Genomic DNA, 17,508 nt, shown 5'->3' with positions numbered 1-17,508 from the left:
TGTTTCTGTGATGGTCAGGGATGGGCAAGATATGCAGGAAGTAGAGACCAGTCTGAAGGTGTACGAGGGAGCTTCATCAGCTAAGGTAAACTGGGGAAAGAGCAAAGCTCTGTTATGTGGGGCATGGGGGATAGGGCTCCTCCTCTGCTTCCAGGGGTTTGCAGTGGGGTTGTGAAGGGCTTAATGTGTTGGTGGTGTACCTGGGCTCGGAGAGGTGGGTCAGCAAGAACTGGGAGGGGCTGTCACAGGCAGTGGTGTCAAGACTGGCCAGGTGGAGGTGGCTCCTGTCCCAAGTGTCATATAGAGGGAGGGTGCTGATAATCAACAACCTGGTGGCATCTTCCTTGTGGCATAAACTGGCTGTCCTCAACCCCCCCGCCGGTCTGCTTGCAGACCTGCAACGCAAGCTGGTGGACTTCTTTTGGTCGGGACATCACTGGCTGAAGGCAGCAGTTTTGTACATGACCGTCCACGAAGGAGGACAGGGCCTGGTGGAACTGGAGAGCAGGATGGCTGCTTTCCGACTAAAGGTGGTGCAGAGACTGCTGTACCACACTGATGTTGGCTGGAGGGAACCAGCATGCGCGCTGCTGAGGAGAGCTGGCGGATTAGGGTTGGACCGGCAGCTGTTCCTTATGAAGCTGGAGAGGCTGAGTACAGCAGGTCTCTCAGAGTTTTACTCTGCGGTGCTGAGGGCCTGGCAGCTGCTAAGGCCCACACGAGAAGGGGGTGTGGAGCCTGGGCAGTGGGTGTGGGAGGAGCCTATCTTCCACAACCCAGCCATCCCTTTGAGATCGGTTCAGTCGGCCACCCTGCAGAGGCAACTGATGGCAGGGGTTTACAAAGGCTGGGTGACCTGAGACTGCTGGGAGAGGAGGGGTGGAAAACCCCGGAGGTCTTGGCGCAACAAACAGGAATAATGTCTCTTAGGCTGCTGGAGAGATTCCTGGAGGAGGTCCAGGAGGCACTGTCTGAGCCGGTAAGGGGGGTGTTTGAGAGGCCAAAGGGAGAGGGGCCACCAATGTTCCCGCCACTGCAGGTGACGGCAGAGACTGGAGACTGGCAAGGGGGTCTGGAGGACTTGTTAGATTTTAACACTCCGAGCCTGGGGGAGTTTGAGGGGGTGGGAGGTAAAGCCCTCTACAACCTCTGCGTTAAGGTTAGGAGCATTAGAAGCCTAACAGGAGTGAAGGCACATCAGTGGCAGGGGGTATGTGGGGCGGAGAGTATGGTGGGTTTTAGATGGAGGGCGCTCTACAAACCCCCAGTACCAAAGAGGTCAGGGGACCTCCAGTGGAGGGTTCTTCATGGAGCCCTGGCCACTAACAGCTGGTTGGCACGGGTTGATCCGGGAAATGGGCAGGGGTGTCCTTTCTGTCAAATGAAAGAAACTGTAATTCATTTGTTTTCTGTGTGCACCAGGTTAATGCCATTAATGTCTCTGTTGGAATGTCTGTGTGACAGGTTGGGGGTGGTTTTTGCTGTTGGGATGTTTATAATGGGATACAGGTATTCGAGTAAGGAGAAAGAAAAATGTGTTTTGTTGAATTTTCTGTTTGCTCAGGCAAAGTTAGCTATTTGGCTAACAAGGAGGAACAGGGTCAAAGGTGGGGGGATAACAGACCCTTTACTACTGTTTAATGGGATGGTCTCTGCGCGCCTTAGGGTTGAGTTTGAGTTCTATAAAATGATCAAATGTGTGGAGATGTTTGAGGAGATATGGTGTGTTGGGGGGGCTGTCTGTATTGCTGGGGAAGATGTTTTGGATATACGGTTGTAGGAGAGGGTTTTTGTGTATGGTGATTTGTACAGGATATATTTTTATTTTATTTTTTATTTTAGGAGTTTTAAATGAATTGAGAATGTTTCAATAAAGAAAGACCAAAAGTCAAAAAGTCTCTCTCTCTCTCTCTGGACATGATCCCTAGGACCATACCTCAAGACTACCTGGCCTGATGCATCTTTGCTGTCCCCATTCCACCTGGTCATGCTGCTGCTTCAGTTTCTACTGTTCTGCCTGCGGCTATGGAACCCTAACCTGTTCACTGGATGTGCTACCTTGTCCCGGACCTGCTGTTTTGGACTCTCTCTCTCTTCCGCACCCGCTATCTCTAACTCTGAATGATCAGCTATGAAAAGCCAACTGACATTTACACCTGAGGTGCTGTCATGTTGCACCCTCTACAACCACTGTGATTATTATTATCTGACCCTGCTTGTCATCTATGAACGTTTGAACATCTTGGCCATGTTCTGTTATAACCTTCACCCAGCACAGCCAGAAGAGGACTGGCCACCCCTCAGAGCCTGGTTCCTCTCTAGGTTTCTTCCTAGGGTCTGGCATTTCTAGGAAGTTTTTCTAGCCACTGTGCTTCTACATCTGCATTGCTTGCTGTTTGGGGTTTTAGGCTGGGTTTCTGTACAGCCCTATGTGACAGCGGCTGATGTAAAAAGGGCTTTATAAATAAATTTAATTGATACAGTTATGGTCATATTTAAATGGTGTGCCAGGGAGAGCTATGTATGCGTCTCTGTGTGTGGAGTAAAGGTGATCTAGAGTGTTTTCGCATCTAGTTACGCAGGTGACATGTTAACAGAAGTGAGGTAAAACAGATTTTACTTTTCCTGCATTAAAGGCTCTGGCCATTAGGAGCTCCGCCTCTGGGTGAGCATTTGGTTTGTATTGGTAAATAGTATGGTCTACACCTTATCATGGGGTATTCTAACTTAGGCGAGCAGAGCCTTGAGAATTCCTTAATATTAGATATTGTGCACCAGCTGACATTAACACAGAGACACCCCCTCTCCTCAGTTTCCCCAAAATCACTTATTACAAATTCAATGCCGGTGACTGTTATCAGCACCTCGCAACCCTGAGCTGCACACTCCACTCCTGTTCCTTCCTCTCAAACTCGCCCTGATAGGTTTCTAGGGAGGTTACTATGGGGCCGGACACTTGCCCACCCTCTTAACTATACAGGTCACACTGGCAGCGGCAGAGGCCCTGCCGTCCTCTGACTCTCTGCCTGTCGCTGCATTAGGAGACCCTTCAGCAGCACTGAACCCACCTGCTGCTAACTCTGATGACTAGTCCAGCCCTAACCTGGGCCCATTGGGGGCCCCAGCCACACCACTGTCACCAGCTGTAGACAGTACAGCCTCAACTGACCCAGCCACAGCCCTGGTCCTGCTACCACTGAGCTCAACCTCCCAACCTGATTATGGGGGACATACTACCTATTCCTGCTCCTGTGGTCCGAGCTGTTCCTCCATCTACCCTGGACACACCATCACTGCCTCCTGATCTGGCCCTGACCCTGGGTCTACCATAGGGGCCTGCAAGTAGAGATACTGTGGAGCAAAAGAGCAAGAGGGTAAGTAATAATATGGGGATGAGGTAGTTGGGTGTGCTATTTACAGATCGGCTGTATACAGGTACAGTGATCAGTGAGCTGCTCAGACAGCTGATGCTTAAAGTTAGAGAGGGAGATACAAAACTACAGCTTCATGGATTTTTGCAATTCGTTCCAGTCATTGGCAGCAGAGACCTGGAAGGAAAGGCGGCCAAAGGAAGTGTTGGCTTTGGGGATGACCAGTGCAATATACCTGCTGGAGTGCATACTACAGGTGGGTGTTGCTTTGGTGACCAGTGAGGTGAGATAAGGCGGGGCTTTACCTAGCAAAGACATAGATGACCTGGAGCCAGTGGGTTTGGTGATGGATATGTAGTGAAGGCCAGCCAACGAGAGCATACAGGTCGCAGTGGTGGGTAGTATATGGGGCTTGGTGATAAAACGGATAGCACTGTGATAGACTACATCCAGTTTGCTGAGTAGAGTGTTGTTGGCAATTTTATAAATGACTTTGCCGAAGTCAAGGATCGGTAGGATAGTCAGTTTTATGAGGGTATGTTTGGCGGTATGAGTGAAGGAGGTTTTGTTGCGAAATAGGAAGCCGATTCTAGAAGGAGAGTTTACAGTCTAACCAGACACCTAGGTATTTGTAGTTGTCCACATATTCTAGATCAGAACCATCCGGCGTAGTAATGCTAGTCGTGCGGGAGGGTGCGGGCAGCAATCGGTTGAAGAACATGCACTTAGTTTTACTAGCATTTAAAAGCAGTTGGAGGCCACGGAAGGAGAGTTGTATGGCGTTGAAGGTTGTTTTGAGGTCTATAGAAGGGCCAGATGTATACAGAATGGTGTTGTCTGTGGAGAGGTAGATCAGAGAATCACCAGCAGCAAGAGCAACATCCTTGTTATATGCAGAGAAAAGAGTCAGACAAAGAATTGAACCCTGTGGCACCCCCATAGAGACTGCCAGAGGTCCGGACAATAGGCCCTCTGATTTGACACACTAAACTCCATCAGAGAAGTAGTTGGTAAACCAGGCGAGGCAATCATTTGAGAAACCAAGGCCATTGAGTCTGCCAATAAGAATGCGGTGATTGAGTCGAAAGCCTTGGCCAGGTCGATGAAAACGGCTGCACAGTACTGTCTTTTGTCGATGGTGGTTATGATATCGTTTAGGACCTTGAGCGTGGCTGAGGTGCACCCATGACCACATCTGAAACCAGATTGTATAGTGGAGAAGGTACGGTGGGATTCTAAATGGTTGGTGATCTGTTTATTAACTCGGCATTGAAGATTCCATAAATGTCAGGGCAGGACAGATGTAGGTCTAGATAGGTCTAGAGTGGTCTAGATTGTCTAGAGTGGTCTAGAGTGACTAGAGTGGTGTCTCCCCCTTTGAAGACGGGGTGGGGGGGGGGCAAGTTGCTGCAAGGGGTGCTGAGATGTTGGCTAGGGTAGGAGTAGCCAGGTGGTAAGCATGACCAGCCGTGAAAAAAAAAGCTGCATATCGTAGGAGATATTCGATGCTATTGCAGAATGCCGCAGTATAAGGGTGAACAGGGGTGGAGCATCATGAGTATATGTTACTCGTTTCAGGAAACTAGGGGTATGTTGCGCGTCACTACTTCACAGGAGAGCCATTTTAACGTAAACTTTTTTTTATAATCAAACATTTTGGGGGGGGGCAGAAATTCCTCCTGGAATATGTGAACGTTCATATGCCTTATTAAAAAACTTGTATGCCAAATTGTTAAATTAGGAGCACCTCTTGGTGCACCTATCCCTTTAGCGGGATAATTGTCATCAACTTCCGCTGAATTGAAGAGCACCAAATTCAAATTAAATTACTAAAACTATTTCATTTTCACGAAATCATAAGTGCAATATAGCAAAACACAGTTTAGCTTGTTAATCCACCTGGTGTGTCAGATTTCAATAAAGCTTTTTGGCGAAAGCATAACAACTGACCATCCTACCGATTCTCGACTTTGGCGATGTAATTTACAAAATAGCCTCCAACACTCGACTCAAAAAATTGGATGCAGTCTATCACCAGTTTGTCACCAAAGCCCCATATACTACCCACCACTGGGACCAGTACGCTCTCGTTGGCTGGCCCTCGTTTCATACTTGCCGCCAAACCCACTAGCTCCAGGTCATCTACAAGTCTCTGCTAGGTAAAGCCCCGCCTTATTTCAGCTGACTGGTCACCATATCAGCACCCACCCGTAGCACACGCTCCAGCAGGTATATCTCACTGGTCAGCCCCAAAGCCAATTCTTCCTTTGGCTGCCTTTCCTTCCATTTCTCTGCTGCCAATGACTGGAACGAACTGCAAAAATCACTGAAGCTGGAGACTCATCTCCCTCACTAACTTAAGCACCAGCTGTCAGAGCAGCTCACAGATCACTGCTCCTGCACATAGCCCATCTGTAAATAGCCCATCTGTAAATAGCCCATTCAACTACCACATCCCCATACTGTATTTATTTATTTATCTTGCTCCTTTGTAGACCAGTATCTCTACTTGCACATCTACCATTCCAGTGTTTAATTCCTATATTGTAATTACTTCGCCACCATTGCCTATTTCATGTGTAACTTCCATAGGCGAGAGAAAGTTGTTTTATGTGTCGAACTGCTTTGCTCTATCTTGGCCAGGTCGCAGTTGTAAATGAGAACTTATTCTCAACTAGCCTACCTGGTTAAATAAAGGTTTTAAAAAATATGTGGGGGGAAACACTTAAAGAATGAAACACGTACATTTTAGTCAGTCATACATTCCCTGTATATCATTTACAGAAACATGCACTAACTGATGTGTAACACCCGAGAGTACATGGCTGACATGACACCCCAGCTTATTAACTAATTCATGTGACACATTTCATGTAGTCTGTTTCATTCTCTGGTTAGTGCTGTTCTAATAGGAAGCAATCTATCAGAGGGAGGATCCTCCTCTATTGCTCTCCTTCTGACAGAGCATCCTGCAGTAGTCTTATAAGACTTGTCTGATTGAGAATGTACTGAAAGTTCGCCCATGACATCATCATAAACTGGCCCCTCCCCCTGAGCCGATGAATCTAGAATAAATGTATCACACATGAGTCGGTTCACTCAGAGAGTTCAAATACGGTTCATCAGCAGTTCTCTGTGGCGTGTAACTGATTTCAGGTAACTAAATATATTTTGGAGTCAGTTTAATAAATAACTGTTTTGCTGTGGCTGTAAACTGTCAGGGGCAACATGAATCACAAGTAAAGATAGGAAGAACAACAGTGACACCACAAAGACATCCTGCTGAAAACCACATAGAGACAGAGAAACAGAGAGCAGGTAGGAGGGTCCTGTGTGCACAAAGCCAGCAGGGCCACCTGACCAAAGCATAGATACGACCTCATCTTGTGCTTACAGTAGACTGCAGAGTACCTGTTAACTTGTTCACTGTGTGGGGGTGGGTGTGAATGACATGCTATCAACACAACTAAAAGAGGACAACACATTACAGAGGAGAGATGACGTGAATAAATAGGTTTTCTCCCATCCTTATTCAAATACTCTGGAACTCGATACAAAATTACACACAAACACATGAGTCATTGTCTTTGTCATATAGAGAGCACTCTTACTACCCATTTTTATTTTGAATGATTGTGTGGCTCCTCCTGGTAACTAAGCTACACTTTATAATAACTTAGTTGATGTTAGTAGCAATGATCCAGTGATGATGACTACCTACCCTGATGGATGCAAGTAACTCTATGATGCTGAAATATAGGTGTGTTTTTCCCATGTACTAAAGGTGTATATTACATTTTTATAGATTGTTAACAGCAACACAATGTATTTTTGGGGTCTTTGTTGACAGATATGACTATACAGATGATCTATCACAGGAAAGTACATTTTCAATGATTCTTAGGGAACAATTTGAACATTTTGACAATTCTAAAAGTTGTTGACAACTCTACTGTTCAGGCAGTTATAGGGACTTCCTGGTACACTGCTGCACCCTATTGAAAGATAATTGAAGTGCAGTAATTCAAGCTGCACCTATGCATATTCACATTTTGTATTGTTTGTGAAAACGTCTCAGTTACAATGTTTACATTGCAAAGCAAAGGTAACTGAACTAAATTAATTTCACCCCGTAGCACCCACTTCTGTCATCATTAAGTGCTTTGAGTGTCAAGTTAAGGATCAGATCACACCTACCTTACCTGACACCCTAGACCCACAGCAAATTGCTTACCGCCCCAATAGATCCACAGACAATGCAATCACCATTGCACTGCATACTGCCCTATCCCATCTAGACAAGAGGAATGCCTTCGTCAGAATGCTGTTCATTGACTATATCTCAGCCTTCAACACCATAGTACCCTTTAAGCTCATCATTAAGCTCGGGGCCCTGGGTTTGAACCCCACCCTGTGCAATTGGGTCCTGGACTTCCTGACAGGCTGACCCCAGGTGGTGAAGGTAGGAAAAAAGACCTCCACCTCGCTGATCCTCAACACAGGTGCCTCACTAGGGTGCATGCTCAGCCCCCTGCACTCCCTATTCACCTATGACTGCGTGGCCACACACACCTCCAACTCAATCATCATGTTTGCAGATGACACAACAGTAGTAGGCTTGATTACCAACAATGACAAGACAGTCTACAAGGAGGATGTGAGGGCTCTGACGGAGTGGTGCCAGGAAAATAACCTCTCCCTCAACGTAAACAAAACGAACGAGCTGATCGTGGACCACAGGAAAAAGCAGAGGGAGCATGCCCCTATCCACATTGCCAGGATCGCACAACTGAGAGCATCCTGTCGGGCTATATCAGTGACTAGTATGGCAACTGCACTGCACACAACCACAGGGTTCTCCTTAGGGTGGTGCGGTCTTCCCAACCCATCACCGGGGGCACACTGCCTGCCCTCCAGGACACCTACAGCACCCGATGTCACAGGAAGGGCAAAAAGATCATCAAGGACATCAACCACCCGAGCCACGGCCTTTTCACCTCGCTATTTTCCAGACGGCGAGGTCAGTACAGGTGCATCAAAGCTGTGACCGAGAGACTGAAAAACAGCTTCTAGACTTTTAAATAGCCATCACTAGCCAGCTGCCACCCGGTTAGTCAACGCTGCACCTTAGAGGCTGCTTCCCTATATACATAGACATGGAATCACTAGTCACTTAAATAATGTTTACATACTGCTTTACTCATCTCATATGTATTTACTGTATTCTATCCTTCTGTATTTTAGTCAATGCCACTCCGACATTGCTCATCCTAAAATTAATTAATTAATTAATTATTTTACTTTTAAATTTGTGTATTGTTATGAATTGTTAGATACTACTGCACTGTTGGAGCTAGGAACACAAGCATATCGCTACACCCGCAATAACATATGCTAAATATGTGCATGTGACCAATACAATTTGATTTGACATGATTTGACATTTAGATGATCTTTTCAACAATATCAGCTCTCTTCAAAATATACTCAGGTAAGAAGTCTATTTTTAGTTCAGGCTTTTCTTAAGAAGAGAGGGAGTTGTGCTCTTAGTGACATGGATGTTTGTGGTTTTGATTCACTGAGGTGATGGTCATTACTGGGGGTTACAGATGACTTAAACTGAGTGGAACATCTAATTAGGGCCGGAGAGATGTGATGCAGGAAACAGCTTAAAAATAGTTTAAGACAACTAAAGTGTTAGTCAATAGAATGTACTCTATGCATGATACTATGTGCATTATGTAATCAGGATAAAATGTCCCTGCAAACTTCAAAATCACATGCACCGAATACAACCTTACGGTAAAGTGCTTACTTACAAGCCCTCAGTTTAAAGATTTTTTTTTTAAAAGAAATAAAAGTAACAAATAATTAAAGAGCAGCAGTAAAATAACAGTAGTGAGGCTGTATACAGGGGGTACCGGAGTCAATGTGCAGGGTCACCGGTTAGTCGAGGTAATATGTACATGTAGGTAGAGTTATTAAAGTGAATATGCATAGATTTACTAGGCAAAGCAGTTAAGAACAAATTCTTATTCACAATTAAGGTCTAGGAACAGTGGGTTAACTGCCTTGTTCAGGGGAGAACAACAGATTTTTACCTTGTCAGCTCGAGGATTTGATCTAGGAACTCTTCGGTAACAAGCCCAACACTAACCACTAGGCTACCTGCCGCCCCATAGATAACAACAGAGTAGCAGCAGCGTTAAAAAGGGGGAGGCAATGCAAACAGTCTGGGTAGCCATTTGATTAGATGTTCAGGAGTCTTTTGGCTTGGGGGTATAAGCTGTTTAGAAGCATTTTGGACATAGACTTGGTGCTCCAGTAATGCTTACCACACGCTAGCGAAGAGAACAGTCTATGTCTAGGGAGGCTGGAGACTTTAACCATTTTTAGGGCCTTCCTCTGACACCGCCTGATAAAGAGGTCCTGGATGGCAGGAAGCTTGGCCCCAGTGATGTACTGGGCTGTATGCACTACCCCATGTAGGGCCTTGCCATACCAGGCAGTGATGCAATCCATCAGGATGCTCTCGATGGTGCAGCTGTAGAACCTTTTGAGGATCTGAGGACCCATGCCAAATCTTTTCAGTCTCTTGAGGGGAAATAGGTTTGTCGTGCCCTCATCATGACTGTCTTGGTGTGCTTGGACCATGTTAGTTTGTTGGTGATGTGGATGCCAAGGAACATGAAGCGCTCAACCTGCTCCACTACACCCCATCAATGAGAATGGGGGCGTGCTCGTTCCTCCTTTTCCTGTAGTCCACAATCATCTCCTTTGTCTTGATCACGTTGAGGGAGAGGTTTGTGTCCTTGCACCACACGGTCTGTTCTCTGACCTCCTCCTTGTAGGCTGTCTCATCATTGTCGGTGATCAGGCCTAGCACTGTTGTGTCATCAGCATACTTAATGATGCTGTTGGTGTCGTGCCTGGTCATGCAGTCATGATTGAAAAGGGAGTACAGGAGGGGACTGAGCACACACCCCTGAGGGGCCCCTGTGTTGAGGATCAGCGCGGTGGATGTGTTGTTACCTACCTTTACCACCTGGGGGCGGCCCGTCAGGAAGTCCAGGATCCAGTTGCAGAGGGAGGTTTTCAGTCCCATGGTTCTTAGCTTAGTGATGAGCTTTGAGGGCACTATGGTGTTGAACACTGAGATGTCATCAATGAATAGCATTCTCACATAGATGTTCCTTTTTGTCCAGATGTGAAAGGGCAGTGTGGAGTGCAATAGAGATTGCATAATCTGTGGATCTGTTGGGGCAGTATGCAAATTTGAGTGGGTCTAAGGATTCTGGGATAATACTGTTGATGTGAGCCATGACCAGCCTTTCAAAGCACTTCATGGCTACAGACGTGAGTGCTATGGGACGGTAGTCATTTAGGCCGGTTGCCTTAGTGTTCTTGGGCAGAGGGGCACCCGAATGTCGGAAGACCTGCTTTCCCTTCCCTGTGTTCCACGTCAGTTGAGAGTCCTAGGGTTGCCCTTCAGCCAACATCCCGGGGGTATACCAGGATCTTTGGGAGTTTTTTTTCCAAGACCCGCGCCACCTGTCTCCTTCCTTATCGCCCCTGGGACAGTGCTATGGACATGCTTGCAGGCTCTGCGTCTCCGCATCTACCCTCTGAAACCAAGACTATGTAGGAGTACATCCAGGAGGCTCTCGAGGGTTTAATTCACACGTCCACCTCCCCTGCCTTGGCACTCCCCTTCTTCGTGACCAAGAAAGACGGAGGATTGCGGGGCCCGTTTTTTTTTTTTGCCAAGTTGGACCTGCGGAGTGTCTACAATTTGTTCTGCTTTCAGTACGATGTCTGGTCACTACGAGTACTTGGTGATGCCTTTTGGATTAGCCAATGCTCCGTCAGTGTTCCAGGCATTCGTCAATGAGGTTTTCTGGGACATGCTTGGACTCCAGGTGATCGTGTATATTGACGACATCCTTGCCTACACATCTACCTTGGAGAATCACATCACTCATGAACAAGTAGTCCTGGAATGCCTCCTGGCCAACCACCTGTACGTCAGAGCGGAGAAGTGCCAATTCCATCAGGAGGATGTCTTCTTTTTGGGTTACCAGATCGGCCCACAAGGAGTCATGATGGATTAAAAGAAGATGGGATGCTGTCAGGTCATAGCCAGTCCCAACCACCATAAAGGGGTTACAATATTTTGGGGGATTTGCAACTTCTACAGCTGATTTTAATTGTTTTATTTAACCTTTATTTAACTGGGCAAGTCAGTTATGAACAAATTCGTATTTACAATGACAGCCTAACAAAAAGCGAAAGGCCTCCTGCGATTAAAAAGGGGATGGGATTAAAAATGAAAAATAAGTCAAATATAAATATAGGACAAAACACACATCATGACAAGAGAGACAACACTACATAAAGAGAGACCTAAGACAACAATATAGCAATGCAGCAACACATGACAAAACAGCATGGTAGCAACACAACATGACAACATGGTAGGATCACAACATGGTAGCAGCACAAACATGGTACAAACATTATTGGGCACAGACAACAACACAAAGGGCAAGAAGGTGGAGACAACAATACATCACACGAATCAGCCACATCTGTCAGTAAGAGTGTCCCTGATTGAGTCTTTGAATGAAGAGATTGAGATAAAACAGTCCAGTTTGAGTGTTTGTTGCAGCTCGTTCCAGCTGCTAGCTGCAGCGAACTGAAAAGACGAGCGACCCAGGTATGTGTGTGCTTTGGGTCCTGTAACAGAATGTGACTGGCAGAAAAGGGTGTTGTATGTGGAGGGTGAAGGCTGCAGTAGATATCTCAGATAGGGGGGAGTGAGCCCGAAGAGGGTTTTATAAATTAGCATCAACCAGTAGGTCTTTCGACGGATATACAGAGATTACCAGTTTACAGAGGAGTATAGAGTGCATTGATGTGTCCTATAAGGAGCATTGGTGGCAAATCTGATGGCTGAATGGTAAAGAACATCTAGCGGTTCGAGAGCACCCTTACCTGCCGATCTATAAATTATGTATGGGTAAATTAAATTTAAATTTAGCATGGGTAAAATGTTAATCTGAATCAGGGTTAGTTTGGCAGCAGGGGTGAAAAAGGAATGATTACTATAGAGGAAACCAAGTCTAGATTTAACTTTAGCCTGCCTGAGAGAAGAATAGTGTACCGTCTAGACATACTCCCAAGTACTTGAATGAGGTGACTACCCCCATCTTTAAACCCTGAGCGGTAGTAATCACACCTTACCAAACCACATGACCTTTGTTTTGGAGGTGTTCAGAACAAGGTTAAGGACAGAGAAAGCTTGTTGAACACTAAGAAATCTTTGTTGTAGAGCATTTAGCACAATATCCAGAGAGAGTCCAGCTGAGTATAATACTGTATCATCTGCATATACATGGATGAGAGAGCTTCCTACTGCATGAGCTATGTTGTTGATGTAAATTGAGAAGAGTGTGGGGCCCAGGATCGAGCCTTGGAGTACTCCCTTGGTGACAGGCAGTGGTATGTTCGTTATCATTAAACTCACTAACTGCACCTGCTTCCTGACTCCCTGTGTCTATGTTACAGTAGGTCCCAACGTCCTCTTGCTTTGTGGCAGAAATATTGAGGTGAAATGTATTTTTGTCAGCCATCACAGTGAATCACCCATCATCAAATTTATTGTAGAATAGCACATCCCTCAGGTACTTAGAAGATTTAGCAATGTACTGAAACACTGATGTTGTACCATACCATGTAGTTTATGTTCTCACTTGTCATGTGTCGTTCAATAGTCACATTGTCGCCCAGCTTTGCTTTCTGAGAAGACGTGGGATAGACAATAACTGGTGTTTGAGATGCTACTGAAAAAACAACTATATTTACTGCATTTAAAACATTTACCAAACGCCTATGGTAAACACTTTAATTGTATAGTAAACATGTATAACAGTCAATTGAGCTAGATGTTACTTCCATGCTTTCCAGAAAGGTGAGGAGCTTATTAATCTTTTATGCTCCTTCAAGGGATGAGACTGACTTGTGTAAAATGCAGTCTCTCTACAGAAAATAATGGAAACTTGCGTTTGCGATCATTGGTTCATCTCAGGTACCGTCTGTTTTTGATGGTCAAATTTGATTGGCTGAACATTCGATAGAACGCACAGTAGGCCACGAATGGAACAAACACTGTCCTCTTATTTTGTTGTACAGCTTGATTCTGTGTTGCACAACTTTATCACATAGCAAATTTGAATATGTCGATGTTCAGGTTTATTTTTTCAACAATGTCACTACTGTTGATATGTCCTTTATTAGGTATAACTACAGCTCATACTGTCTGCAATACTATGTACTGCAGCTGGCCAACAAAGGGCTTGTCCACACAAAGTAAAAAACACAACAGCAAGCATCAATGGATCCCTTTACTTAATGTTTTTCTTGCCATTGTGGTCCATGGGAGTCATACAGTAGTTAGGACCTGGTTGGCCACATGTTATGACACTGTCATCCTCTAGGGCCTCTATGACTTCCACACAGTCACTTAGTAACACAGAGAAACAATTTATTTTCTAATGTATTGACGGATAAAATCCCTTGGGTTATATAATTAGGAGGCTCTTTCTTCTTGGCCCCGATGATGCTAATACTTTACATCACACTTCAAACCACGGTTTGTGTTTAACTACGGACTTCAGATCTCCATGTCTAATTACCTAATAAATAGTTAATTTAGTTTTTTCACAGATGTCAGTTGACTATATATAGAGAACTAGCTACCTCATAAAAATAGTATTATTTTGTTGATAAAAAAGGACAACATGAAGAGCAAAAGAGTATGTGACTGACACCACTGAGACATCCTGCTGAAACCACACAGAGAGACAGAGAGAGAAAGACACAGAGAGAGAGAGACAGAGGGTCCTGTGCAGAAGGCCAACAGGCCTTAAAGTGTAGATGGCCTCAGCCTTGTGTATTTTTCACAGCAGACCGCAGAAAACCTGTAAATATTTTGCTGTGTATGTGAAGGTTTGTGTGGCATGCAATCTGTAGGCCTATGTCTTAAAGAGAAAACAAAGAAGAAAACCTCCTACAATTTCACTATGAGTAATTATGTTGAAAGAGGCCTACGTTATTTAATGTAACATGATGGATGGGACCACCTGACTTCACATAAATGAGAAGACATTGACCTTTACATTGTAAGCACTGTGTGAAGAGACCATTTGTGCACTCAGGGGTATGAACAGTACTTTGGCCCTGAGAGGAAAAGTATAGTGAAGTGTGTTGCTGCAGGTCAGTCTTCCGGTGTTAAAGGTCTATGAAAGGTTAGTTTCCAATATTGGAAAGTCACTGTAACACCCTCCACTATGACCACAGAGGTGTGTGAACAGAATGCATTCAGTTCAACTTATTAAAATATATTTGGTTTAACAGTTGAAAATTATTTATTTTTCTTGACAAATGCAAATCAAATGTAAAATAAGTTTGACAGAGAAGCAATGCATGAAATGATGCATATTACATTAACAAAAGCGTTAACAACTGATTTCATAACCTTTTCCCGCATATCCATTCATAGAATTAGCTAATGAAGCTAAGAGCTAGTTAAAGAGCTAAATAGTATGAAGGGTAAAGTATTTAAATCATCCAGTACTACTTGTCAATCCCTGATCTGTTTTACCTGTATTTGTGCTTGTCGCCACCCCTCTCCAGATGTCGCCCATCTTCCCCATTATCCCCTGTGTATTTATACCTGTGTTCTCTGTTTTTCTGTTGCCAGTTCGTTTTGTTCATGAAACCTACCAGCATTTGTTCCCCTGCTCCTGTCTATTTATTGCTCCTGTTACCTAGTCCTTCCCGGTTTTGACCTTTCTGCCTGCCCTGACCCTGACCCTGAGCCTGCCTGCCATTCTATACCTTGCCCTACCTCACTGGATTATTGACCCCTGCCTGCCCTGACCCTGAGACTGCATTGACCCCTGCCGTTCTGAACCTGTTGCACCTTCTCTGGATTACTGACCCCTGTCTGCCTTTGACCTGTCGTTTAACTGCCCCTCTATTAGAAATAAACTTTTGTTTCTTCGACACTGTCTGCATCTGGGTCATACCTGAAACGTGATACTACTGTCTAATTCCAGAGTACATGACCACTGTCTCTTCCTCCATGTTTCCTCTCTGTCTTCTAGACCTGTTCTTCTTGTTGCTCAGAGGCAGAGCTACGTAATGGAGACTGTCTGCATCTTGGCTCTGTGAAGAACAAAATTGTTTTGTTGATATTAGGTGTATTACATTTGGCACAATTTGGTAAAGCAAGCCAAGTCTAATAATGTGTATTTGTATAAGGCATGCAACGTTTTTTTTAAAATTTCCTCTTACCCCTGCATCTGACCGGGAAATTGTAGGACCTCTTGTCTGAGAGACCAGTTCTGAGAAAAAAGACACAAAACACTATAGATACTGCCACGTCTTCCAGTTTTTCTACATATAGAGATGGTGACATCAACGAAAAGCCACTTTTAAATCACTTACCACTACACTGCAGACATGTTGTCTTCTTCATCTTGTAAATCATGCAGGCAAGGAGAATGATCAAGATAAACGCAAAGGCCAATGCTACGGCCAGGCAGTATACAAAGAGAAGAGGGTCTACACTCCCGCCTGCTGAAATTTTAGACAAAATAGAAGAAACTCAGAATAGCAACCATATGTATAGGAGATATGAACAACAATGAAAGCTGTTTAACCTACCCTCAATATCCAGCTTGGTACCATTCCCAAACAGTATCTCCCCACATGAGGCCACAGCACAATAGTAAGTCCCAGAATCAGAGAGGCTGAGGTTCCTCTTGGGGAGGTTGTAGACACAGCTCTGTGTAGGAGACACAGCTTCAAGGCTCTTTTCACACTGATCACTCCTTTCTCCATGCGTGTAAATTATTCCTGGATGGGATTCTCCTGAGCCATGTCTGAACCAATAGACACTGTGTTCTCCTGCACAGGTCTCAGTGTGTATTGTACAGTTCAGAGTCACAGAGTCTCCTGGCTGGACTGACTCAGACACAGGCTGATGTATAAAAGGCATATTTCTGGAACCTGAATCTGACAAGAAGGCCAATAAACCAATTTAATCTCTCTGGAACATCTCTGTAGCAAGTGTTGTAAATTAAAAAGTATTAAATCTAGATTTAGTTTAATTAAGAGAATACATAATATTTACACTATATCTGTAAATTCAGATTTACAAAACAATGTATGGGAATAATAACTTTATCTTTACCTTTTATGATGAGAATGACTCCTTGTCCAAACTCCACCTTGTATCCATAAGCACTTCCACAGTAGTATGTGCCTGAATCAGAGAGTTCCACGTCTGCGATCATTAGATTATTTTTCCCTTGGCCACCTTCCACTGAGAAGCGAGGGTTACCCTTAAACTCATGGTAAAATGTTGCATTACTGTCATACTTATAGATGGTTGAGATGAGCTGAGGAATATTTCCAAAAGTTTGCTTGTAAAAGGAGAACATTATTCCCATGTCGCCTGCATTGAAGCAACGCAAAACCACTGTGTCTCCAACGTTGCTTGAAATGAGACCAATCTCCTGACGGATGGATGAGGATTCAGACCCAGCTACTCCATGAATTAGAGAACATAAAAATATATTAGCTGTTATATACCTTAAATACAACTTTGGATGGTCAAAGTGTCTGTAAAACAATAATGGGATACCTTGTGTCTTCAAATCAAGTTTGGACATCACATAAGCAGAGAAATATAAAATATTGACTTACCCATCTCTACAAGAAGTGGAAATATCAGACACAGTGTGATCATCTTTAAAGTTGTCAGCTCTTCACAACTTGGCTCTTGTGTGGAAAGAGTCCACCCATGTAGACAACACTTCAACAATGAGGTTACAGGTGATTGGTTGAACTGGACCGCATCATTTGTTAACGACTCATTCAGGCACGATTGTTGTCTTTACATGTATCTTGTACAGTTCAGAGTCACAGAATTGTCCTACAGGTAGAATCTCAAAGTTTTGTACAAATTGAGCACACATTTTTAAAGTATGGTTTCCCTTATTCTTTATCACTACATCTGCTGCTGTCTATGAGACTCAAATGTGACCTTTTTGGACCATGCATGCTATGA

General features: G+C 44.4%; 1 protein-coding gene across 2 annotated transcripts; it reads right to left on the bottom strand.

The window, feature by feature from the left end:
- Positions 1-14,791: 14,791 nt before the first annotated feature.
- On the bottom strand, positions 14,792-17,203 carry LOC115138024 (uncharacterized). 2 transcript variants are annotated; one of them, XM_065025423.1, is made up of 5 exons: positions 16,630-17,203; positions 16,101-16,451; positions 15,882-16,013; positions 15,729-15,778; positions 14,792-15,599 (listed from the first exon to the last, which is right to left on the bottom strand). In XM_065025423.1, exons 1-5 carry the CDS (start codon positions 17,108-17,110, stop codon positions 15,474-15,476), a joined length of 1,140 nt encoding a protein of 379 aa, XP_064881495.1. In that variant the 5' UTR covers positions 17,111-17,203; the 3' UTR covers positions 14,792-15,473. The 2 variants fall into 2 exon arrangements, with proteins under 2 accessions (XP_064881495.1, XP_064881496.1); XM_065025424.1 differs by having other exon boundaries at positions 15,882-16,010.
- Positions 17,204-17,508: the final 305 nt, after the last annotated feature.

Source organism: Oncorhynchus nerka, linkage group LG12 (genome assembly GCF_034236695.1).
Source record: "Oncorhynchus nerka isolate Pitt River linkage group LG12, Oner_Uvic_2.0, whole genome shotgun sequence".
Lineage (NCBI taxonomy): Eukaryota > Metazoa > Chordata > Actinopteri > Salmoniformes > Salmonidae > Oncorhynchus > Oncorhynchus nerka.
The sequence above is the reverse complement of the archived record's forward strand: the minus strand, read 5'-3'. Positions and strand labels throughout refer to the sequence as shown.

Coding starts and splice junctions, on each gene's coding strand:
- LOC115138024 (XM_065025423.1), bottom strand. CDS start 17,110: ATGTCCAAACTTGATTTGAAGACACAAGGTATCCCATTATTGTTTTAC. Junction 16,014..16,100: donor TACCAAGCTGGATATTGAGG/GTAGGTTAAACA, acceptor CTAAAATTTCAG/CAGGCGGGAGTGTAGACCCT. Junction 15,600..15,728: donor TTTCCCGGTCAGATGCAGGG/GTAAGAGGAAAT, acceptor TGTTCTTCACAG/AGCCAAGATGCAGACAGTCT.